The sequence below is a fragment of the Dermacentor silvarum genome, chromosome 4 (genome assembly GCF_013339745.2).
Source record: "Dermacentor silvarum isolate Dsil-2018 chromosome 4, BIME_Dsil_1.4, whole genome shotgun sequence".
NCBI lineage: Eukaryota > Metazoa > Arthropoda > Arachnida > Ixodida > Ixodidae > Dermacentor > Dermacentor silvarum.
Genome location: NC_051157.2, coordinates 14,201,583 through 14,228,568, shown reverse-complemented (window position 1 = coordinate 14,228,568; position 26,986 = coordinate 14,201,583). Strand labels below are relative to the sequence as shown.

The 26,986-nt window shown below is 49.4% G+C and overlaps 1 protein-coding gene across 1 annotated transcript; it reads right to left on the bottom strand.

The window, feature by feature from the left end:
- Positions 1–245: 245 nt before the first annotated feature.
- On the bottom strand, positions 246–10,750 carry LOC119449477 (transcriptional regulator ovo). Its single transcript, XM_037712658.2, has 4 exons — positions 10,347–10,750; positions 1,753–2,608; positions 1,295–1,452; positions 246–958 (listed from the first exon to the last, which is right to left on the bottom strand). Exons 1-4 carry the CDS (start codon positions 10,510–10,512, stop codon positions 660–662), a joined length of 1,479 nt encoding a protein of 492 aa, XP_037568586.1. The 5' UTR covers positions 10,513–10,750; the 3' UTR covers positions 246–659.
- Positions 10,751–26,986: the final 16,236 nt, after the last annotated feature.

Genomic DNA, 26,986 nt, shown 5'->3' with positions numbered 1-26,986 from the left:
GATACTAAAGAGGCATAGTAGGTTAAAAAAAAAAAAATGTTCGCAAATTTAGTTTACGCACAAGCAAAGTGATATTTCTCTACGAGATGAGCTGGCGTGCGAAGTCGTAAAATAGGGTGGCAACACCGTCATGAAGTTCGCGCGCAAGCTCACTGCGACTTCATGTGTTCCTCTGGGGATTTTAAGCGTCAATTTTATGCCTCGTTTTTTTTTTTTTTTTTCCTGGTTGGCTTGTTTAGCTATGATTTTCCTTTTTTTCCGTGTGCTGCATAACAAAACGACGGATTAACAACTAGCCTATCAGTACCTATTTAGGTACTTGGTTTTGATGTTCTAGTTACATTTCTGCTTTTATTACGCCTAATTTCATAAAGAAAAAAAATATGCTTTGGCTCAAGCAACACGTGAGCTTTCTTTTCTTAACTAAAATAAAATATTCGTGAATGGCATGAAAAATGAATTAAAAGAGTTTTGAGGGTTCAATTAAGTGGTCTAAACTGACTTGCCCTTCAGTGTCCCTTTAAAATGCGCACCGTGCGGTGTTCCGCTATCGCCGAATGCTCGAAGCGCACTCGCCGACGGAGGACGTACGCCAAGGCGCTCCACGTGGCTGACGCCTTATAAAAGGCGGGACACGTTCTCCGCCCGAGAGAGACAGTTTAGGAATGAGGCACGCGCAGGATGTTCATGGGGAAAGTGCCGTCGGAGAACTTGAAGTGCCTCTTGTCGTAGAACTTGTGCAGAGCTGGACTTAAAGGGTGACGATCCCTGAGGTGCAGGAAGTGCACTTCGGGCTCGTTCGTCGTGTGGCCGCACTCTTCGCAGACGTAGACCTTAGCCCGGCGTTCCTTGTAGGCGTACTGGTGCTGGATGCCGTGCACCTTGAGCGTGTGAGACTCGAGCGAGCAGCGCTGTGTGAACGACTTGTCGCACATGTCGCACTTGTACGGGCGGACACCTGTGGCAAAAGACAGAGAGAGAGAAAAAAAACGGGTTGTTTAGTGATATAGGAGCGTAGCAAAGCAAAGTAGTGCACAGACAGTGCTACTGCACTAGATGGTTTTGTACTCGACAAAGGAAAAGACTACAGCGCTAGACGGGGTAGTCAAGACTATTAGACGCACAATTTGCTGCTCCCCACAGCCAAGGCTTTGCAATGCGCAGTTATAAGCCCATTATTCTTTGGAGAAGGAAACAGCGCTAAACCTGAAGGTAATGCCCAGTCCTTGTAATAACTCCACGCGACATTGTAGGTAAGACCTAGCTACCCCAGAGATGGAAGTCGAGTTCTTACCGGTGTGTGTTCTTGTATGGCGCTTGAGGTCGAAGGTGTCGTTGAAGCCCTTGCCGCAGAAGGTGCACAGGTAGCGCTTGAAGTCGCTGTGGCACTTCAGGTGGCGATTAAGAAGCCGCTGCAGGCCGAAAGTCTTGCCGCACTCCTCGCACGAAAGCCTATGAAAGAAAGGAAGCAACGATCGTTAGATGTATTTCGAGCTACGTTACGCCTGCGTAACCTCGCCTTTCGCGAAACACACAAAGGCTGACACTGCTGCAATAAAGTAGTTCACTAGTGCCACTGTCACGCGGACCCTCCAAAAGTTTCGCATATCATTAGGCTCTACAATTGAGGCCAGATCATCAGACACACCCAAACCATTAATGCGCCGCATTATGGTTATAGCTCAGCTTGAAAACCGCTAGCGCGCTCGCCGCGTGAAAGTGGCACAAAGCACAATCAACAATGCAACTAACTTGCTGATCTGAGGCCTCGCTGCGGGCTGCTGATGCTGCTGCACCGGCCGCTGCTGCGGCTGCGGTGGTGGCGGCACAGGCGGCTGCAGCGGCCTCTGAGGAGGACTGAGGGGCTCCACTGACCCAGAGCTCTGGTTGCTGCTCGAGTCGTGCGACTCGACTGCCGCTGACGGTTGCTGGCCGCTGTTCCGTCGGCCGGTCTTGTTGACGAGCGGGTTTTTGATGCCGTGGCCGCCATTGACGAACTCGAGGGGCAAGTCCCCGTTCAGGCCTAGCCGCTGCTGCAGAAGGCCTAGCCTGACCGTCAGCTGACCGGCAGGCCTGGGGGAAGCATCGTCGTCGGACATCGCCTTCTCGGAAATGGCTGCAGGCAGGACTTCCAGAGTGCGCCGCGTCAGCTCCACGGGAGACGTGGGCGGCTGGTAGTGGGGGTGCGCCTCGGGCGAGGCGGCGGGCACGTTGATGCGGGCGTCCAGCGGCATGTCCATGGAAGTAGGCACGATCAGCGGCCGAGCAGACGAGGGAGGGTAGCGGGAGATGGGCGATTGGATGACAGGAACGCGCAAGGGGCACGGGGGCATGGGCCGCGGGTCCTGCGGCAGCGGCACGGGGTGCGACGTTGGAGGAGGCCGCGGAATGGTCATTCTACACAGGAAGTTTGTGTACGCGATGGACGTGGAGGACACCTCGGAGGAGGAATCCTCCGAAGACAGGTACGGTTCATCGCTGCTCTGCTGGCAGCCCTTGTCGCCTTCGCTCGACGATGGGGGCGTCGGTGGAGACACGGGCGGACTGCCGCGGTGACTCATCGGTGGACTGCTCCGCTGCCCGCAGCTGGAGGCTGGTGATCCCAAATCTGCGCGAAAAGGGAGGAGACGATCGCGTGAGCACACTGGCAGGAGAACACAGCGCAACTGGCTATCTCTAGGTGGCACAGCACAAACATTGCATGGGAAGACAGGCAGCAAACGCATACGGCCGAGAACTGGCGTTGTTACTCTCTTGCGTCATTCCCCCATGGCTCTCATTCACGGTTCACTCCAGTGCAAAATCAATGACAAGGGGCAGCAGCGGCTTTTACTACGACAATAATGTATCGTAAACACAACCTGATGTACACCCATTCCGTGCAGCGTGCCGTCCGGAAAGTGCGGTTATAGAACGATTCACAAAGCGGCGCAGCACACGATCTTGGCGTCGCTCGTGAGTGCCAGACTCCGGCTCATTTCAGTCACTGACGCTTAGAAACAACGACGGGAAAGGCAGGCCATATTGAGGAAGGGATTTCAGCTTCCCGCGAGAAAAGTTTACAAGAATGCGCCATGAAGAAGCCAGGGGCGACCGGCAGGAACGCGACTGCGCGCTGACACAAGGAGACCGCCGACAGTTAAAAGGCTTTTTCTTAATGGGACACGTGGAGCCGCACGACGAGGGAAGGGGGGTCCGAGCTCGGCGGCCATTGAACGCAAACAAAAGCATCGAGCGGCAACCACCCCGCAGTCCCGAAGCGCGCGTCAGAAACCGTTCGCGGAACGCGCTCAACGAAGCACCGGCGCCTCCGACTGGGAAAAATGCAAAAAATCCGGATACGTCGAGCGGGGCGACACGACGACGGGCGCATGGACAACAGCCAAGAAAGCAGGTAGCAAAGAAGGCAGGCTCACTCAACGGTCTGGCTGTTTTCCCCCTTAAAGAAAGTGAGCTTAACAGGGAGAGGAACAGAGGGAGGGGCAGCCCCGGACCGGCTCTGTCGCCAGGGTAGCGACACACCGACCGTTCCTTTTCTTTTTGTCCCTGCTGCCCGTTTCCTGGAGATCCTCGCGCACGATGGAGACAACGAGGCTGCCCAGACAGCAGACGAGGGGCTTTAGCGCAGACGAGTAGCCGCAGGACTCCCGCGGGCGAGACCCACAAGTCGTTAAATAAAGGACAACGGTACCACCCCGAAGCCTCTCAAGAACGGTTCTTGCCAGCTCGCGGTTTAGCACACCTCTATATTGTCGCCGAAAGAAAAGCTAACCGGTTTACCTTCTCTTGCAAACCGACAGCTTTTAGGGCAACGCAGCAGGGCCAGAGCTTGAAAACTGCGGCATGCCGTTACGATGTCGCTGACTCGGCGGCACTGTATCTCTCCCGAATATCCACGAAAACAGGAAGGACCCGGGAGAGGCAAATGATTTGGCGCGTGACAACAGCAACCCGTATTGAAAAAAAAAGTACGTTAAATAGGGAAAATATTACGTTAAAATTAAAGAACAAAGTACAATTATCTCTCGGGAATCTTAACGCGGCGGGCATGGATCGTAAATCACTCCACGGCAGAGGTGAGACAGAATGATCAGCTGGCAAAAAAGAATGAAAAAATGAAAATAAAACGGCGTAGCTTGTTAACGAGGGTGCCAATAAGCGTGGCGGCGCACCTGGCAATAAAAAGCAGGGAAAGAAAACAGAAAAGAGAACCAACGGCCCATTGAAGGCGGCGGCCACGCCGAGAGTAAAGTGAGCATCCAGAGGGCACTCTCGAGAAAAGGAGGGTCTGAGGGAAGAGGCGAAACGTAAGCGAAACGCCGGGGGTGCTACGCCGTAACCCGCTTGGCCAAAGCGAACACTATAGGAAGCAGCGGGCTTCCTTCTTAACCGCTGCTCACACCCGCGCGCTCCGGCCGAGAGGCATTCCAGCCCACCCTTCTTCCACCTGGAGGAAGACGAGCGCAAAACGGCGCTCTCCTTCCGCGAACAGGGCAAGGCCGCTGCCTCGGTGGCGGGCAGCTGTAGAAAACGACAAGACACTGCGTGGCCACGGCGGCAGTGCCTTTGGGGGAGCGCAGAGGTGTATAACGCGCGTTTCTGGGCAGCTGGGGTCGGCTCGCGGAGAGCGCGCGCCCGCCTCAGCAAATTGCTTCCTGGTGCATTTCAAGCACTGACCGGTTGGTCGGACATCTGCGCGTGCCGTCGCCGCTGTTGTTGTTGTCGTTCCTGTGGGTCAGTAAGTTACCGAGCGCGCCCAGGGTGGGCTCGATACGGTGGCCTTTTCGGGGGTCGGGTCTCGAAGATGGGTATCGCGGAGCTGCTCAGCCACTTTCACGCCGCCCTTTCTTCGGTCGAGTAAAAAAGGAAGCAAAGACTCCCTCGCCCGGCTGACGAGAAAACCGCGCCGCAGAGGTCAGGGTCGAGAGTAATGTCGACTTTGTACGCAAAAGAAGGCGTTGTGATTTCAGGCCCGTATATATGTATATATATATATATATATATATATATATATATATATATATATATATATAAGCAGCTCAAGTTGGAAGGAAGGAATGCTTTCACCCGAAACTGCTGAACTGATGAGAGTGAAATGTGTTGAACGTGAAAACGCTACACAGAAAACGTGACGAATATAAGCGCGCCGTTTTACGACTTCCTAATGGAATCGAGGTAACAAAATATTAGTAATTGTCCAAGTTATTTTTGGATGCTGCGCACACCTCACCTTGGTTAAACCACCTGCTCAGACTTGGGGTTCTTAGACAGCATGTCCTAGCCTCAAAAATGAGTGCACTATCCTTTGAACCTTCGTATCAGACTTCTTCATTGATACCTTTTCCCCTATGTTACAGTTTTACAATGTTTATTCCATTTTATGTTAAAGGATGACTGACATGACTTCATGTTCTTGTGCGACCATGAAGGTCCTGGACGTCAAAACAAGAAAACAATACTGGCAAGCCTCAGAGCGCGGTAATTTACGGCAATAACTTTTCTACGAACCAGTTTCTTTCGTTTTACAGGAAGTGTACGTGCCGTGTGGTCATGACTCAGTAAATGGTCACGTGGGAGCATAACATCGTGACGTTGCAGCACTTGCTTAGTGGTCTGTTATGCTTCTACATCGGGCCGCGTTAGGAGCAGCAGCATATAGCAGACGACCGAGCGCCACAACATCACGATGTTCATCGCTCACGCTACCATCGACCGAGTCATGACGTCACGACACGTACACCTCCTGTGAAACAAACTGGTTCATAGAAAAACTATTACAGTAAATTATTTAAGGCTCTTTCAGCCTTGCCATCATTTTTCGTAAGGTTTAGGTCTTACATTGAACGCAACAAATGAATAGTCGAAGACTTCGTATGAGTCAGTACTCCATCACCCATTGCTGGTACTCCGCCAGTCGCCTAGCAGAGCTCCAAAATAGCATACCATTCCTGTGTTACGCGGTTAAGCAGATTACAGGAAAAAAAAAAAAAAGATTGGGGCGACTGTTCACGCCGGCCCTATGGAATTCGCGAGCAGGCAGCAGCGGCCTTGCACATTTGATAAGAAAAACCGTAAGCAACCCGCGACTGCGAGGCGATTTTTATCGTTTCCAGAACACTGACCTCTTCCTGGAACAAGACCCTGTACGGCTGTCCCTGCTATCAAATAAACTAAAGATAGCCGGACGTCGGTCTTGGCAGGGAAAAACATACAAGGCAATGATTTGCTGCCACAGCGCATACACAGTACTTCGGTACGAAAAGAATTCTTTCACGGTTCTCGAAGCGACTCCTCCGCTCCCCCACCCCCCCTCAAAAAAAAAAATCTAGAATACACAAATGTAATCATCAAGGCCTCTAATACTCCTAAATTTCATGAGCTGCATATAAATTATCGATGCTATCTTTTTTTTTTTTTTTTTTTGGGGGGGGGGGGGGTAAGGTAATCTAGTTAGCAGTTTAGTTGGGGTTTAGTTCCGTGGTTGGGTATTAACACCATTGTTAGTGGTCGTTTGGTCGCTAAACGCTATTCGTATTTTGTGCAATAAGAGAAACCTTCCGCGAAGTGGACGACCGTGTTCTGTTTTGGAGCTGTCGAGTGATTGCTGTTTTCACATGGAAAATGCCGTGGCAAAAAAAAAAAACAGAAAAAAAAAAACAAGCAACGTAAAAAAATTGCGTCCATCAACTACGCTCATAGCCAAGTTACGTTATCGTAGCCAAGTGTGAACCACAACGGTAGCTAACACACTGTTTGCAACATCTTACGTTTTAACAAGTATGCAATGTTTTTACAATCTCCCAACCGACCGTTTTCTCACTTAGGCTGACGAAGACTTGCTTGGAGCTTAATCATAATCAGGGATGCATTTTTATGCAGGGATACATGCATTCATCGAACAGAACAGGCGTGCAACACCGCCATCTATATCCCGCTGTGTTTGCTCAAAGCACCACTAGGTGTCACGGCTAGGTGGCGTGTGCTAAAGTCCCTATACAAGAAAAGTACCGCCATCCTTTGATAAACGCCGCTTCTCTCTCTCCTGTATCTCCGATTGGACGACGATAGCGCGCGCTTTTCACTCCTTTATATTTTCTTTTTTTTTTTCGCCTCAGAGCCATGTTGAAAGTCCTCTGCGCAGCTGCAGTCGCCGGCGCGCGCCCGGCCTGAAAGCTTCAACCTGGACTTTCTAGGTGCGCCACCGTCGACTTGGCTTTCGCAAGCAAAAAGTAAAAAAAGCAAGCGCTTTAGGAGAGGAGGCGGCGGAGGAAAGAGTAGATGGCGGTACTTTTCTTATATAGGAACTTTAGCGTGTGCCGCCACCCGATTTAAAGGGTTCAGCCTCATCCATCCCCGTCTAGGCTAGCACGTCTCCAATGTTTCCTTTTTCGCGATATTTGTACACAGACGAAAAACACTTGTCATACCATATGTGCCGTTTAGGGTACTCCTACGCAATATCTACTCCGCGCATGAGTAGACTGCGTGAAGTAGGTGTGACGTCACGAACTTCACGGTTGTAGCAAGTCCCATTCGTGCAAATGTAGAAAAGTTGCTAGTTAGTGCTTTGTCTGCCTTCCGCGTACAATACTATCCGGTATTGCATTAAATCATCGACTACCTTCAGCCAGAGGAGGAGGCAAAGCAGGAGGGAAAGGTAGGGAGGTCAACCATACGCACGTCCGGTTTGCTACCCGAGACGGGGGAAGGGGTTTAAAGGGTTGAAGAAGAAAGGAGAGAGGGAAGAAGGTACTCTCAGTGTGAACACGTGCGGTCGTCCATCACTTCACGCCTACAATCGGTCCCTGAGGCCAGTCGATTTCATGAATCGTAGCAATGCCCGCGTCGCGTTGTAAGCCTGCGACGCGTGCGGCCATGGTCAAAGAATCTGATGATGATGATAAGTGGTTCTTGAGGAAAGGGAAAGGTTGACGCTATCTTCTGCAGCCCTTGAGGGAGCACGGCTCAGCGCATCTTCGTCTCTAAAAATGGTCTGCTGTCTAAACAATCGACCACGCGTTGCCACTATGACATTTGACTGGCAGATGGTCAAGAATCTCGGTAAAACACAATTACGTGGCAGTGAAAGCGATATTCCAGATTATGCGCTCCTGCCATACCACTTGCACCTGCACAGCCAAAGTGCACGCCGAGCGAAAAAAAGGAACTTTCGACCAGGGCGACAACGGCGTCGTTTGGTCCATAAGATTATGTTTACAAATCACGTCACGAACGAATGACCCGTCGATGCTTCCAGTTTTAAATTCAGTATACGGCCCCGCGCCGCACGGATCCGCAATTATGCAACTTTGGCCCCGCCATGGTTTCGGTCTCTCGGCCATAACGACCATTCCCTTTGTGTCGCGCATCGAGAACAACTAGAGGCCCAAAGGGAGGAAGAACCTGCGCGAGAGGAGAAAGTCGTTAGCGCGTCTCACGTCAGCGCTCCTCCTTCCCCGGCGCAACGACAAAAAAGTAACGGAAACTGCGCCGAGCGGCGCGACAAACGCAACCTGTCACGCCGCTCGAATGCAGACAGGTTACCCTCCACTCGGAATGCCTCGCAAGAGCGCGCGCCGAGTGAACGGTCGGCGAGAGTGAGTCCGGCCTTGGCAATGAACGGCTACACTTTCACCTTCCTCCGGCGGCGAAAGGGTCGGGCAAGCCGTTTTGCGTTGCGCCAGCGCCAACCGGTTTGCCGCAGCAGCAGCCGAGCATAGTGGACGACGACGCTTTCTTTTCCGCGCCCCGTTGCCGATATCCATACATGACCCGTTGGCCGCGTGTAGGTGCGCGGGGCCCGCGAATCACACGCGCGTACTTGGACGTGACGCTGCGCGCCTTCTTCGCTGCCCGGGGCAGACAGATTGCCTGCCACGACGGCTCTCTGACTTCGTCAGTGTCGCAACCAATTTCTTCCCACTCGTTACCCTCCCTCCCTTTGCTGTGAACGAATGAAACGGTTCTACGTGCGCGTTTGAAACGCTCGATTACGCGTGGCAAGCGGATGCGAACAAGGACAGGCAGGAACCGTTTTAGCGAACAAACCGGAGGCGCTTTTGTCGATTACAGAAACACGCCACTTTGTTTAAGACACACCAACGGCGAGCAAGGCGCTAAATAGGTTCGGCTGATAAAGCTGTACTACTGCGCGCACGAAAAGCTTCTTACCGAAAAGCAAAAGGCTTGGTAATGTTCACACCTCAGTACGCGGTCGCCTACTAATGAGCGGTCCACAGCGTAAATTTCAAGAAATTGGATCCTCCTCCCAGGACACGCACGCCGCAACGGCAGGAAGCAGATTCGCTGCGGAACGCTTCACCAATGCCTCCCCCGCGTGCGTCGTTAGCATGCACGGGGCGCGAAGACACAACCGGTGGTAAGCGGGCACGGCCAGACGGGGGAAACTGACCCTCTCGTACACATGTATAGCGGAGCCCGTAACGGACAGCGGTTTCGCAAGACGCACGGACATCTGGTGCGCGCCCAGCAAAGAAACACCAGATGCGGGCCAAGAACCGTTAGAAGAAAAGGCGGAGGGCGAATCGGTGCGATAGCTGCTGCTGCAGTAGCGCGATGACACGCGCCTCGACCGTTGGCGAAGATAGGGCCTAGCCTCGCGTTTGATTCCGAGACGAAACGCGATTGCTCCAGTCGTTCTTATACACGCAACAGCACTCGGAAAAGAGAGAAGAGCCCTGGCATCGCGGTTGCGTCACGTGTTTACCGCGGCGTGTTTTTCCGGTGCCGCGCCGGCGGCACCAAGGGCAAGGGCAGCTCGCTTCCTAGTTCAAGGAAAACGCGGCGCGCGGTCCTCAAGGTCCCATCTCCGCCGATCCGCTTCTCCTATACGCCGCGCGACGCACCCAAAGGGTTCTTGTTTCCGGGCTACGCCGGCGGCCCGCCAGCGCATCGCCTATTCCACGCGCTTCTACGAAGAATGCGACCAGAATATGCAACACCCTGGCAGCGACCGCGTAATCCTTTGCGATGCTGGTACTTCGCGAGCGACCGCTCTGCATTCCAGCGAAATCGCCGATCACGAGGAACGCACGCAAGAAACCAAATCCACGCTTTTCGCTGGACGGCTCGTCTTCCAACAGCACACGAAGGAAGGAATCACAAACAGGTGCTCAGATGGAGGCGTCACGAGGGTGAATTTGCATTAAGCTGCGCAATCACCCTTTAGTATGCTTTAGTTATCCTTTATGCAGATGCGTGCAGGTGCATTAAGTGGCACAGTACTGCTAGCTGGACCACCCTTGTGTTGCATTTGGTAGCTTCCGCCAAACGTGTTAATCGCGAAGTCCAGAGACTGCAAGTTTGAAGACAGTGCAAACACTCACCGATGACGAGGTTCCCTTGGTACGGCGGACATGTCGAGGTGGTCCGTGACTGCGTCGGTTCTTGCGTCGGTTCCTGCGGGCTCGGCGGAGGCGTCACCGTAGACGAAGTCGACAACGCGCGCCGCCGGTGGCTCCGAGGCTTTCGCACCAAGAATACTTTGGGCATGCTGAACACCGCTGTTGGTTAGTAATCCAGGTTTGCGGCAGAAAAGCGCAGAGCGTGAGTAAAATCCCAGCGCGAAGTGGAGCAACGTAACACGCTAGTACAGCGCTGCTCAAAGTCAAGTTGTTCCGCGGCCAGGCTACGCCGACTGCGCGCACGGAGGGGGGCAAGCGGACACACGGCCGGAACCTACAACGTCCGACCACTCTCTGCGAATGTGGGCTACTGGAGTCGGCTAGCAAGGTAAGCGAAAGCGGCAACTACGTCACGGCCCCGGTGGCGAGGGGGACTCAGAGGGTGAGGAGGTGTCTGTATGCACTTGCCCACTTGCCCCGCCGCCGAGGGCATTTTTTTTTTTTTTTCCGGCACCGCCGTCGGAGGGAGAGAAAAATGCTCAGCAGCGGGAGAAAGGGCGAAGGGGTGGACGACTGGCGCAGAAGACCCTTCTTCGCTTCCTAATGGCTGTTCGTACCGGCACAAGATTGAGGAGGGGATGGAGGGAGAGAGAGAGAGAAAGGGGTGGGGGCAAACTTGGCGCATGCGCTCTTTTTGTGTAGCTTGTCACTAGTCGGTCAGTGACACGTTTCCCTTCTTTCCGGGCTGAACGAAAGATGGGGGAGATTCTTTCGGAGGTCCCCCTGACTGGCCCATGTGCCAACGGAATCGAGACGACCAACTTCTCACGGACCGAGGCGTCTTTCCACTGCGATGGCCAGCGAAGGCGTCGTTCTCTTTTAAGCGGTCTTCTCCGAAGCACCATGCGTTCCCTTCCACGCGCATTACTAATTCTCCGCGTTCACCGGTATCTGGGGCATCTTAAGATTTGTCAAAGTCGGGAGGTGCTCCTCGCCGGCGATGACGCAGGTCGGACGGAAACGCGGAGGCTGTCGCGTAGACGAGCGCCGCAGAGGCGCGAAACTCGCCGTCGCTCTAAATGTTGTTCACCTCTGCTATCTTCTCCAAGCACTGCCCAGTAGTGCGTCTTTCCGAGCCCGCGTGACGCAAACACACGAGGCCACGTTCTCGCGCGCAAATAACTGCTGGCGTGTGTGCGAACCATGTGGCACGCTGCCCCAATAGCGCGTCCTTACCTTGGCAATGAGGCCTGGCAGCGAGTGTCTTCTTTTTCGTCTACTACGGCGGCTAATCTCTGGCAGCTAGTGAAGCTGCTCCGAGACTGAGTGCTGGCACACACCGCGATTTGGCAGAGCGCAGGCAGCCGTTGCTCTTGACATCGGCAGACGCGAGTGTATAGGAGAAATACTTGGCAGCAGGAATCGTGCCCAACGTTCGTGCGTTGACCTGCCGACTCTGTTTACATACAGTGTCGTGAGATGGAGCATGAACAATGTCAGGATGTCCGCTTCATTCCTCTCTTTTTTCCTGCGCTGCGCAAGTTTGACGACGCCAGTTAGGGATGGCTGACTCGAGCGTCAAGCCAAAAATGTAACCATACCAAAAAGGTTGTTGTTGGCTCCGCTGTGTGGCACGTACCCACGAGATGGATTGGCCAAGGTTCGTGATGTAAACACCGCCTTCCTTCCCACGAAGTCAATTGTCTGTATTGCCTATCTTTAAATAATAATAAAAATATTTAAAAGGGATCACGCCAATTTTTAATGAAGCACTTCTCGTTCTGCCTGTATCTCCCTAACCTCTTTCACAGCTTCCTTTTCTCCTACACTACGCAGACCGCGGTCGCCAAACAGGAAGGTGCAGCCTTGAACCTCAAACGCGGCCTCGAATCTATGTGTGCGCGCGATGTGGCGACGGTGTCTTGCGCAACGAGCCGCCCACTGCCGCTGCGCTGGCTGGGGAAGCATAACGAGTTGATCTCCAGTCCACTAATGTTGTAGCGGCCGTCACCTCTGTAGGCGTCACTGGTGACGTTATATTACGTACATCGTCGTTAATTCCTGTTCGCCGCGAGTAAAACAAAATTACGGCAGAATCCCGATGACTGTCGAGGTTAATGCGGTTAGCATGAAAGCAATGCACAAACCCGGCGTAATGCCGATGACACCTTTATTTACAATCTGTAGTGGGGGAAACGGGCTTTGCTAATCGCTCTAATGCACGTACATACGTAATCGGACGCCACAAAGAAACCTTTCGTAAACGAGGACTTCAAGTCTCAGCCAGTGTTGTGCCGCTGGCACTGTAGATTTAGGGTTCAATTTCTTGACTTCGAACGAACTACGGCGCGAAGAGGTACGGACGTAATTTTGGGCTAGTTGGTTCTTCATCATCAAGTAAGAAACAGCGCCAGAATATGCACAGGACCAAACGACGAGTAACAGGACAGACACAGGGCGCACTAACAACTGAAGTTTTATTCACAAAAAGCGCAGAATATGTATACCGGCTGAACATGAATAAACACAAAAAGGAAACTATCACTTGCATCACATGGCCAAGCCTACTGCGCTCGAAATGCGGTTCTTGTAAGGAATTTGACATCCTTATCCGAGAGTATGACGGAGGGCATGCTAACACAAGACTCATCCAGATTTTTTTATCTCCAGGGCTTCAACAATCTCCCTCGTTATGATGTCTGCCGATTTGAACATGATGCTAGTATTTTCCATTAAGGCAGCGCAGCCGCAGTCCCTACAATGAATACCTAGATGTCCTGATGTTGTCTTTGTTGTGTTGTACTTATGTTCTTTCAATATCTCATTTATAGTGCGCAACGAAAGAGCACCCACACAGTTGAGACAGTTGTTTTGCAGAACGCAACTCCAGCGATTTCGCACGGGGACAAGGTCGCACGTGCGAAATGCCACCACGTGCAACGGGCGGCCACAGTTCGCACAGGATTCAAGGAATGTTGTACAACAATGAAGGGGCGTAGGGAGGAATGGGTCAGGCTGGTAATTGGAAGGGTCACCGACTGCCTATGGTTCAAGGGCCCTGAACCTGGTTCGGACATCGCAAACGTGTGTCAACTTGTACATGACGGCTCTGTGTGTGTTGTCGCCGTTTTCGTGGCTTTTGCCTGAAGACAAACGTGGTACGTATAGCTCATTGCAAAGCCCGCACGATATCCTCGAACAAGCCACTTGGCCTTGACATTGACCGCGTTGCGAAGTCCGAGCGGCCACGAATGAGTCATGTGCGGTGTCTTGCCAAGTGCCGGGAGAAGGGGGTATCCAGAGAGTTGAGAAAAAAAAAAAAAAAAAATGCGATGTCGTTGCTTGTCCGAGCGCGCTTCCCCAAACTCAGGCTTCCGGGCCTCGTCGTAGTTTGAGCGGGCGCTGGTGCTTCACGAAACCCACCAAAAGCGACATTGCCGTTTTAGCCACGCACGAGGCCGATGGCCCATTGAAGACTGGGGACTAATTGCTCATCCATCATTCTCGGGTGATTGACGGTGACACTTCCCGGCCGCGAGAAACGACAAGCGTGAAAAGCACCTGATAGCTTCACGTCTGCCGATGAGGCCTCCTTTGTCCCGAAGGACCGCCAGACGCAGCAACCGTCAACGGGGCACAACGCGCCCATGGTGTTCCCTAAATAGCCGGCAGCAGGGCGAACAACTCAAGAATTCCAGTGAAACGCAGAACCGCTTCTGCAAATATTCCGTACCTCAGAAAAAAGGCGAAGGAGATCTGTAGTTGGGGTGAGGTGGGAGAGTGGGGGTCGCAATAAAAGATGAAAAGGTCGTCTATCGGCTCCGGTATGTAACAGGCAGGATAGGTATGTTGCTTGCGGGCGTTGCCTGAGCCGATTCTCTCGCTTTCACACGCTTTCGCTTCCTAGATGGCCCTTTACGATGCCTTGTGTACAGCCAAAATTTCCGACGTGGTTTGGTCAGTGGCACTTTCAGGAATGAAGAGATTGGAAGGAACGAGGGAAGAACTTCTGCGTGTTCTCCCTGCAAGGTAAAAAAAAAAAAAAATGTCATGGACGAAAATATGCAATAACATGTAAAGTCGCGAGCAAAAATGCAATTGTCGAACACGTTTACGTAGGCTGTACCCCTTGATACAGGCTGCAAAGATATATATATATATATATAAGCACAGAAAATATTAGGCGCACTTTAGAACTATATCAGTTTGAAACCAGCAAGGCAGCGCATGCAGCTGATATGAAAAACGTAAAGTCCATGAAAATTAACAAGTTGAGGAAAAATATTTTGATGGATGTATGTCATTCAATAACCTCGTTTACATTTTTGTATATATGCAATGGCCAGGGAAAAACCTCAATGACGCTGTCATTCGTTGCAATTCGTTGCAATAGATTGCGCAGGAGCAGCTGTTACCGATCGTGTATTGTAATTACACCGAGACTATAGTCGCAACAGTGAGTACATATAAACAGCAGGAGTTCCGTAAAATATACATTAGAAATTCGAAGATAGAATGGAATATACAAATGCGAAGATACAACTTTATAAAGTGCAAAAAAGTGCCACTGCAAACAAAGTTCACTGCTTGTATATACAACACCTCGCAACAAGATATTTAAATATACTTATACGTCTCCAATAAATCTACGTTTTAAGCAAACTTCACTGTATATAATGCGTCAAACAAGACAAATAAACACGTTGCGCAGTCACAGCGAGTAAACTACGCATAGAAAGACAGACGATCCAGGTAAGAACAAAACTGATCGCAGAAATCATGATGTGTACTTGGGTCATGCGGCGATCGTGACAGCACCATATGGGTAGAATAATAGAGGAAGATGCAGAAATCAGTACGAAAATGTGTAATTTAACTGCCTGCACAGCGGCAACAATTATTCTGCACCCCGAATCAAATACTATTGCTTTGTTTCAAATAAAAAGTAAAAGCAGGTAGCCAAAAAGGAAAGAAAAGGGCAAACGAAAGCCACAGATGATGCGGCAAGTTGAACTACCCAATATCCGACTGTGTTTGTTGGCAAACGCTGCGTGGGCCGGGCTTTCAATGAGCAAGGTCGGGCAAAATTGGTTATTGATCTCCTCGTAATTTTCGTATTCGCATAATAATTTTGATCATGATGCGAACTGTCACAATAAATGGCGAACATTTTGGCGGTTTTAGAAGCTAATGAACAGTCATACGTTTTCGTAATTACGAGTTTATATATGAATCTGAAGGCACAGGGCTTTTTATTTGAATTGATTTTTGCTGCTTCGCTGTATAAAGGACAAATTTCACTCGGCGGGGAACTTATGCGAAGCGGTCAATGACTTCGGACACGTTGATGCCGACGTCTCTGTGGGCGTATAAAATCGCCAGCCTAACCATGCGTTCCTCCGACATTGTAGAGCGCAAGTAGTTTTTTAGTAATCTCATCTTTGAAAATATATGCTCTGCGCTGACACTGGTCACTAGAAGGGTGACTAGAATTTTCAGCAGTTTGTACACATTTACATGGAACCTCCAGTCGCAACGAGAGAGGACATCTATTCCGGTGCTAAAACCTAACTACACTTCATCAATGTCGTTGGCATCCTTGTTTAGGTACCTTGCACAAACAGTAAGCTGTTCCATTCCAGCAATATACGTCGTTTCGTCAGCAAGTACGGAGAAGCGGACTGCAGCGTTTACTTAGGACCACTGTCCTAAATAAACACTGCAGGACCACTGTCCATATATATGGCCTCGGAGAGCCAGACTTTGTCGACCGCAAAAAAGAACTGTCTCAATAATAGGCCGCTAACTTTCTTCTGTTCTCTCTTATTTTACTTTGCCTGCCCTGGTCCAGCTGATCGATCACATTGGGCGCGCTTCCTTAAAATTTTTGGAGAAAATTATCAGCTGCCAGCTGATAGTCACGGTGATATTTAGTATTTTCGTGTATTGAAGATAGCGAGTGTGTGCTTCCATTTCTGGAACGGCGTGAATACGAGGGCTCCAGTGCGCGCTTGTTGGTCCAAATTTATAAGAACATTAGGCCCATAAAGTTCCAGAATTGAAAATCTAAAGCACGCCTTTGGAAATGTCAGTGCACCTTTCGCGTGAAAAGTTTATGAGAACATTATACCTACAAAGTTTCGGAATTGAAATCTATGCGCTCCGTAGATTCCACGGCCGCTGCGAGATGCCGCGACGCGCCCGCTCGCTATCGAAAAGCCCTTGAAACTTAACTCGGATGGGGCTCCTTGCGTTATGTGACTCCAGGTGCACTAGCGTTGCCACGAAATCCAGCCCGAGTTCGCAATGTAACTGCCAAAATGTTCTTTTCGAGCGTGAAAAAGAGATTGTAGATAAAATCCAGAATTAATGATTCCCGGCGCCGGTGGTTGTTTTGGTCGGCGCCGGGAAAAAATTTCGGGAGGGGGGGGGGGGGGAACTGAAGGTGCGATCTCTCAACACTGATTTGTTCCGAAGGCAAACAACTGACTTTTCCGATCGTGCTGATATCCTGGTAAAACTCTCATGGTGTCACGTAAAATGAGCCTGTTCCCACACATGCGGTCTCATCTTTCTGTCGTCTGCCTACAACGGCATTGCCAGCCGTCTGCTGTTGTCTGCTATCGCCTGCGTGACAACGAAATTCTGGGCTGCTATCGTGAACTACACAGTTTGTATTGATAAAAAAAGAGCACTTTCAAAGTTGAGCAAAAAAAAAAAAAAAAAAAAACGAAAGTCAAACAAACTCTGGCTTTCCGCGTAGCCTTCAGAAGAAAAAAAAAAAAACACAAAGAAACTCTTCTGGGAGTTGTCTAAAGTATGCGTAATAGCATAGGGCCGCTTGCTCGTCTCCACACAGCCCGGTGCCATTATCGATGTTATGAAACTTGATCCGACCAGTATCAACCCTTATCGGTAGTTATCAACCTTATCTGTCTAGATCTGACCCTTATCAACCCTTATTGGTTGTTATCAACTTAGCGGACTCGATCCGAGCCTTATCAACGGTTATCGGTCGGTATCAACCTTATCGCAATCGACACAATTCTTATGAACCTTATCTCTCCTTATCAACCTTATCGGACATGGTCCGACCCTTATCAACTCTTATCGCTCCTTATCAACCTTATCGGTCTTGATCCGATCCTTATCAACCCTTATCGGTGCTTATTAAAGTTATCATAATTGTTCCGGCCAATATTAGGCCTTATCACTCTTTAGCACCTTATCCATCTGCGTCGAACCGTCATCAACCGTGATGAGACCCACGTAACCCCTCATCTCTCATTATCAGCTCATTGACTGCTTATCTATGTGGCGCGACGTGAAGCACACGAGCCCTCAGAGATCGGTGGCATTTCGGTCGGTGAAGGAACGTCCCAACGGAAAGAGCATCCCGCGACCACCGAAACGCATGTGGAATGCGGCGTGTTTGGCATTAAATTTTCGCAAAATCGGAATTTCCCTGATGTCTGCAATGCTCCAATACGACTCTACATGCTGTCCTAGAGATGTCGCTTATTCCACCATCACCAAATCTTTCAACCACACTGCTTATACAGTGCATTGTGCGATCTTTCTTCTTTCTCTCTCTTTTAACGCGATAGCATTATGGGCGGAATCCACCCGCTTTGGGGGTATCTAACAAAAAGATGAAACAGCGTCTCGAAGCGCTATAGCTGCCACGAGAGAAGAATGCGAGCAACTGGCACGTGGTGCACTCGCCAGGCGTTTGAAAGCGCGACTTTTGAACGAGAGAAGCATGCGCGAGACCGTGACCTAATGGTTACAGCCATGGGCTGCTGTGCTGGAAGACAAGAGGTTCGATCGCACCATCTGTCACGTATTCCTTAATAGCATTTTAGGCGGACTTCACCCACATTGGAGGTAACTGATCAGAAAACTCGAGGTGTGTTGAGAGTACGCGGGCGTGTCATGCACAGTGCGCACGAAATCGCAAGTTGTTGTTGTTGTTGCCTCAAAACAAAAGTTTGTATAGAAATGTCACTTCGATGTCGCTTCTACACCTACAGCACACGTGCGCAGCTGTCGACACATTACAATCTAAGTATGACGCATACTTAGAGAGCTAGCGGGGCAAGGTCTGGCCTATATAGGTATTCTTGGCGAGTTCTCAACCCTGTTTTCTGTAACGACTATCTGACCATTTTCGTGGACCGATCCCGAAGATATATAGTGCAGTCTAAAAATATGGGATGATCTCGTGGGTTTGTGTCCCTCTTAACTAACCTCTTTGACGCCAATTTGGGTCACTGCAGGTATCACAACGAACACCACCATACCCATGCGGTCCTCATCAGTTCGGAACACGTCGCAAAAGCATCAACTGTTCGCTGCAGAACAGTTATACGATTCATAAGAATCATTCTCTACCAAACCTACACTGCTTCGCATTACGTAGATATCAACTGGAGTTGACTCAGCTTTACTGTATATATTTTTTATGTGCTCGAAAAGTCGCGTTCAATAGCTACTTATATTGTTGTCCGTGGGTGACGCGACAGTCAAGGAGTCAGCATGCATGTTCACCAATCACTATATATATAACAAAACTAATTATATTTGTTTTTTTTTTAAATTATTCCTTCGTTTTCGTAAGTTCACACTGGAGAGCATGAATTTACGAAAACGAAGGAATAAATAAAAAACCTTCCGATTCTCAACTTTTGTTTTACTTCTGTTACATTTATTTTATTATGAGCTATACTCGGTTCTTTCGTCAAGGCATGCAGATTCAATCGATACCCCAGAGCGAGTATGTGCCACTGCCTCACAACTGCTATGATTTGATGAGCTTTGAATTTCGTTATTCTTACACACACGTTGCCCCAAGTGGTAAGGCAAGCAGCGTCTCTGTGTGCCTGTCGCGCGCGGTGGTGATTGGCGAGCGCTCTGCTCGGTGATATAGCACCGGATCATTGGCCGCGTCAGTCGACAGACAAAAGGAAACTGGAAACCCGCGTGAGAACCGCTCGGTCGGGCGCGGACACGTGGCCCCTGTTTACGTCTCCTAACGGTCGGCAGATAGAGGGACGACTCCGATCCGCACTGGCTTCGTCTTACGGCTAGTGTGGGCTAGAGCGCCTGCAAGCGACCGGTGCCAGAGCACGGTTCATTGCCTGCTTGTCTACCTTCTCTCCTCGATGCCCTCTGTTTGTTTTTGCCTCGGCATTTTTCGCCCGCCGACAACAGTTCACCCGCGAACAACGAGCTCTCGCGCGTCATGTACTCACGTTGCCTCCGCTAATTGCGTGCAGCAGCAGTGAGCGCACTGTGTGCGAGGCGTTCTCACGCGATCACCGCATTGCCGTTACTGCGAGCTATTCCGGTCCTGTGCCATAATACATGAACACGTTAATTAGGTCAGCGCTCGCGCAGTGATTACTCCACGATCGTTAGAGGAACCACGACCGCACGTCGTCATCCACGATGTCGTCTTTTCGCGTTGAGGAGTGTAAAGCGCGCGGTGCATAATTCTACATCCTATTTTGCACGCACTAGTAAAGTATAAGGGCACTCGACCGTGCACATAATTCGGCGTTTCGTTCAACATCCCGCCGCACTGTACACCAGGCCATTGGTGTACGGTGCGACTAAAACGGTACAGCGAAAGCGAACAGAACAAGAAAAAAAAAAAAAAACTTTGCTGAGTCCGTTTATATCTTCCTTATCTGGTGCGTTTGCGGTGTTTTAATTTAATGACTACGCCCGAATTATTTTCGGTAACGACCTAATATTTCAGTGTGATCTCCTATAAAACCACACCGCAGCTGCTCTCCGTGTCTACGCGCTTCAAATTTAGTTCCCAAGAGGCGTCCATATATTGAAAGAATGACTCTGTTGTGACGTCATGGGAATGAGTGAACGTAATTGGCCGGCGCATCTGTGCAAATCCTGTTCCAGTTAGACAGCGGTATATTGGCCACTGTATTCTGAGGTTGGCACCAACTTATAAAGCAATTTCTTTGTGTAGTTCGCGGAAGAAGTATGTAAAACACTGATGCTATAGTCATAGTTCTTCGACGGCGTCGTTGACTTGCGGTTTAACTCGTATCGGGGTCCTAGACCCACCCTTCCCGCTCCCTTGCCTTTTCTTTTTATTCAAGAAAGTTTTTCATTCATTCAACTCGTATATCGACGACATGCGCGCCAGCCCTCAAGACTTCGAGAAAACTGTTTCGCGCCTTTCTTTTTTTTTTTTTCTTCTGTTGACCGACGCCGTGTTCTAGCGTTCGCCATTTTGCACGGTTTTAGCCGAGCGCAGCGAGCACGTTCCGTCGCCCGCGCCGCCGCAGCCAGCGTCCTTTGGCACGTAACCGAAAACCGCGGCGCATCGGTGTGGTTCGGAGATGCCCCGACAAGACGCCGCCGTCGTTCCCAGGGACGTGTCACGTTTCCGCGCTATAACGTCACACCGCCGTTGTACTCGCAGAACGACGCTCCTGTGATGCGGTGCGTGCGCGTTCTGCAGGGTCTCCAAAACAAGCGGCGGTGCCTCTGACACACCTGCGGCTCACTCGTTCGCTTCGTTGCTCTCCCTCTCTCTGTCCCTCTCCTGTGCCGTTTTTTTTTTTTTTCCAGGGTCTTGCTCTGACAAATATTACCAAGGGAACGGAGGCGCTAACTAGGATCTGCGGGAGGTGCAGGCATGGCGGTCGATCCAGCCAGCAATGGAATCATCATTATCATCATGATTTATTGTGCCCTTATGTAATTGTTCTCGTTCTATTACATATGGGGGTACAAAGAACAACTGATACTTACATTTCAACATGGTTACATAACACGTAAAACAACTAGACATTTCGTAGGACACTTTAAAAAACAAAGGGGAACATAACACGCGATATGGCGAGAAAAACTGAGTATTAGTTTCTGATAAGATTTGTCAGCATTTACTTGAATTCTAGGGGGTTTTCTTTCGTTGACTATTTATTACTTCTGGTAGATTATCCCATTATTCAATTGCTGTCTATCGGTAAGGATTATTGGTTAAAGCTATCGGTCGAGCCATGTAGACACTGTACAGTACGACTGTCGAAAAGATGGTGAGTACAAGAATTTGCCTAAATTGCGTCCTTCTGGCTTCCAACGGCTTTGTAAACGGATCGTCTTCAACCAGAATATTGGTTATAAATGCAGGAAGTCGCAGTGATTATGCATGTGCGTGGACTCTCATTGCGTTCTACATTAAGAAAAACAGGACTGCATCGAAATTAAGGACAAGAAAGGTAAATAGAGCGTAGTAGATACCGCCACGACAACATCGGAAGCCATAGACACGAATATCGGACAAATCCATGTAATTTTCTTTCTCCATCCATCCGTCTACCCTTCTTTTTTCTGGTAATCCACCATCTCCTCTCCCCCGTGCAGGGTAACAAACCGGACATCCGTCTGGTTAACCTCTCTGCTACTCTCTGTCTCTCTCTCATGCACTACCATCATTCCCATGGGAGCAATCGCAGCGCATCAAAGTTTCTTCACTCAATTTTAGCAGGGATAGACATATACACTATACCTCCGCAGCTCTCTCGTTCGGTGTTTGCCAGGTGTTGTTCTGAGTTTTGATCGTATCGTCTTTTGTTTTGCCTCGGCAACTAGCTTCGCTTTATTTGGCTCTTCTGAGCAACGCGCCTGGCTGCTCCGCCGTCGCCAAGCTCCCGCGCGCGGTTGCGCGACGCCCCTGTGACGTAAGTTGCCCCGCGGAGAGTGACGCGGGACGGTTTGTTTGCTGTGCTAAGACTCCACGCGAAAGAGTCGAGCGTGTCACCATTGGATAAATTATTGATCAGATAAAGAAAAGGAACCGCGCCACTGTCTACGTAGGTATAGACACGGTGGCTCAGGTCGTAAACTCACGATTAATTACGTCCAAGACACATATAGATACGAAACACTCATTCATGTAGAGCGCTATGAAGCTTGCTTGGATGAAGAACAACACGGAGAAAGAGAGAGTAACGCCTGTATAGAGGACAACGGAAGAAGACGATTAACGGCAATTATTTATAAAGAGACCACCATATGTATGTATTTTCTTTAACTTGTGATCTGGAAAGTTGATACCGAGAACACCACATTCCATCCTTCAGCAGCAGGGAATCTGCAGACTGCGTTGAACATCCCGAATGACCACGTAAGGACTCGCTGCGGTAGCTCTGCCGTCGCCCTGCTGAGCATGAGGGCGCGGGTTCCGTTCTGGCCGCCGCGGCCACATTTCGAAGGGGGCGAAATGCAAAAACGCCCTTGTACCTAGCTTTAGGAGCATGTTAATTAAGGAACCCCAGGGTTGTCAAAATTAACCCGGAGTCCCCTACTATATATACAGGCTGTCCATAAATGTTTATCCCTGATTTCATGATTAAATATTAATTATATTTATGACGATAACGTTCGTTTTTATTACAGGTCTACAAGGGAACCCATGAAGTTTCTGTACAGTTGTGTCTCATTCAATACTTTTGCCCCAAGGAGCGCTGTGTGAGCTATATCGTAAAAATGGCTTCCCCCCCCAGGAGAAAGCTCGATGTGTTGTGTGGCTAGCAGAAACGAAATCACCGATTACTGTGCAGCGTAAGCTTAGGTCACATTATGGAAAGAAAGCACCTGATTTCAAGTTAATCATAACATGGATGGAAACTTTATTAGCAAGGGGGTCTCGGCTCAGAAACGGACAAGCAGCAGCAGACCATCTGTTTCGGAGGAGACTGTGCAGGCAGTTCAAACCGCATTCACGAGGTCGCCACAGAAATTGACTTGACAAGCTTCGCGGGAGTTCGAAGTGCCAATGAGTACTATGCATAATGTGGTTCGCAAACGTCTCAAATTGTATGCGTGCAAGGTCCAAATTGTTCAGGCATTACACCCAGATGATCGCCCAAAACGTGAGCAATTTGCAAAGGACATGCTGAACGAATTCCGGCCTACGGCGGCCGCATTTCGGTGTGGGCGAAATGCAGCGATGGAAGTGCAGCTCCAATTGCTCCAAAAGAGAAATGCTGCAGCATGCTCCTCCAAACTGTCATTTTTGTTAGTAACTGCTCAGAAGCTGCTCCGAAACAGTACTGGGAAATTAGATCTCATACTCATTACCAACTGCTGCTGTGGCAGCTGTGATATGTGAATGATTACTTTTACATTGTGATGCTCAGCTTCATCGGCTTTGATCTAATTTAAATATATAGCTCCTTTAGCTGTATTTTTCAACTTGACATGCAGACTGTTTTGGTGAAATGTGAAAGCGACTGAGATTACTTTGATCTCATACCGATTATCAACTGCTGCTTTGGCAACGGTTATATGTGATTGTGGTTACCTTTTATAATGTGGTGCTCAGCTTTACCGGTGATCACATTTCTGTCAGAAGTACTGATATTTTAAATATATATCTCATTTTACTGCTCGTTCGATAACCATTCATCTTCAATTAATTGTTTGTTTCTTGCAATTTGCTTTCATGATTGCATGTGCAATATCATCATCATCATAATCGTCATCATCATCATCATCATCATCATCATCATCATCATCATCATCATCATCATCAGCCTGTATTTATGTACACTGCAGGACGAAGGCCTCTCCCTGCGATCTCCAATTACCCCTGTCTTGCGCTAGCTGATTCCAACTTGCGCCTGCAAATTTTCTTCTGTGATGCTTTTAACTTCAGGAGTCGTATGGCATATTTTGTCATCTGCTTCGAAAACACCAATAGCTGCACCACACCAGCATTTTTTCTGCTCCGAAAACACTTATAGCTGCTCCATAATGGGATTTTTTCTTCTCCGAAATGTGCTCCAAAAAGTGTTTTCGCTTCCATCATTGGAAATGCGAAAACACCCGTGTACTTAGATTTAGGTGCACAATAAAGAGCCCCAGGTGGTCCAAATTATTCCGAAGTCCTCCACTACGGCGTGCCTCATAATCAGATCGGGGCTTTTTTCTCTCTCTCTCTCTCTCTTTTTTTGTCTGTACTTGCCGACTTCGAAATTTAAAGTCATGGGTTATACAAGGCATAAAATGTGTCGTCCACACTTTGGCTAATGCGGAGTTAAAATTTTTTCAACGAGGCCAAATGATCAAGTACAGATATACACTCTGGTGGATCAGAGAGCGCACCACACACCTCTCTCAGACATATCACACTTTCAATGAAGTGTTCGCGAACAGGTCGAACAACTGGATCGGCATGCATAAATTCCATTCTCGTTTTCCACACAACGTGGAGAGCCAGGACCATAATTAGATCGTATGGTATATCGTCTGATGTATTTACTGGCAAGAATCGTATGCCATATCCCATAGGGTGAATGGGTAACTGCTTCTTTAATGTGCGCTGGAGTTCATCCCAGTGAAAAATCGAGACCCAACAGTCTAAAAATACGTGTTCGCTTGTTTCGGGTTTCTCGCAGATCGTAGTTTTAGCACCCAAAAACCCGTGATTTAAAGCGCATTCGCCACATTGCAAAGTGTTCTTCAGGAGCTCACTCGACACATGTCCTGCCTCTTCGAAGAGCGAAGTGCACACACACACACACACACACACACACACACACACACACACACACACACACACACACACACACACACACACACACACACACACACACACACACACACACACACACACACACACACACACACACACACACACACACACACATATATATATATATATATATATATATATATATAATTGGGGACGCGGCAAGATTGCCCCCCCCCCCTCCCCGAGACTGCGGGATTAAGGAGCCCGTAGCGAACAGTACGTGACAGGCGAATCCGTATACAGGGTGTCCCAGCTATCACGCAGCAAGATTTAAAAATTTGAAAAGAGGAACGGCGTTACGCGAAGCAAACCTAGTGCGTATTGTTTCCAGTACAGGGGAGTAGCCGCCAGTAATTTTTTGGTTACTGAGATTTAATTAATTAATTGTAATTAATTATCGAACTCGAGAAGTACTATCCTAATTATCAAAGTGTCAATGAGAAGATTGTAGAGCAACATGAAAATCTCCCGATGCAGCTTTCTATTGCGCAATACGTGCTACATAAATGTGTTCTTCCGAGCCTGAAAGAAGCCTGCGAATACACGCAAAGTGCCTCGAGCGGCCAGTCGCGCGGAAATTCTGCGTGTATTTGCGGGCTTCTTTCACGCTCTTTTAAATCGTACTGCGTGATAGCTGGGACACCCTGTATATGCTTCTTATACCAGCATACACTGTATATAGTGTCGCCCGCACCTTTTACTGCGACGTTTCGACGAGCTCCGTTGGTTAATTTGGGGCGCTTGTGTTTTTAGCTTTTCGTATGAGCACGTGCCTCTGATCTAAACGGCCTGAGATTGTTGTACTTAATGTTGACTGATTTCAATGAGCAGGGCTTTCGCACATCCACCGGTGAAACATGCGATCTCAAGTCCGAGATCAGATAGACCAGTGGGTGTTGTTCACGGCCGAGCCATATCCGGACGTCCTGGTATCCAAATAAAGAAAGAAAGAAATAAAGAAAGAGAGAAGAAAGAGAGAAAGAAGAAAACTAGCTGCTTTAAATGTATCTTCGTTATAGGGAGCTTGTCATACAGTCTGGCACGTTTCGCTGTGACATGGAGGCACAGGCTGATCAGTCACGTGAATCAACGAGTTATCTTTTTGCCTTGTGCTGTTATTGCGCTATCACCAGCTGATCACCAACTAACCCAGCAGTCAACGCAACTCAGCGCTCCTCATTGTCTGACACCAGCCGTAGCTTTCATGCTGCACTGTCAGATTTCTTTGAAGCACAACATAGTAATAGCGTAGTGTGTGCAAGACGTGGCGTTGCAAAAGCCTTCTCCAGATCTCCGGCCCACGCCGCTCGTGCTCTTTTTTTTCACATTCGTATTGAGCGCCTGACCACCCTGAGCGCCTTTGATGTGGAATCCAACTAAATGCAATAGAATTGTATCCTATATGCACTAACTACGGACTTGTCTCTGCCGAGCAGAAATCTCTGGTGCTAGCACATCCCCGACACGATCGCCTTCATGAGTATTAGTACATGACTGCGTCTAGTCAGATACTTCGTGCATGTCCTTTCCCATAGCAGAACCATATAGTTTCAGTTTAAGGCACAGACCCGGTTAGCTTAAGGACTGTACGTTCTTGGTAGATCAGTTTTCCAGTTTCGATATGGCTGCTTCTCTCTGCGATCGGGAATTTGCTTTTGCGAGGACCCAATCTTGCTACAGTGCGATGCTATCTTGATAAGCACTATATATCTACAAGGGGGATCATGGCAGATTCTCTGCTACTTTCTTTATAGTCGTCCCCGTACTGATGCCACTGATGCAAACAAAAATCGAGGCGCCTCCCGCGTCTTCGATCGTCAGGCAAGTGTGTACGTGACATCCAAAAGAAATTTAAAGCCAACGTGTATCTGCCTTTTCAAAGTCTGCGTCTCTCCTGTTTCAGGGCAGCCACCGGCCGTCTTGTTTACGTGCCATCTCTCTCTCACCCCTCTTTCAAAGCCCAATTCCGTAGCGGTCTTCTTCAGCAGGCCAGTGGGCGCGCATGCGTCCTGCACGGCTTCCACGGCCCGCAAACCCTCCCGTCTCCCTC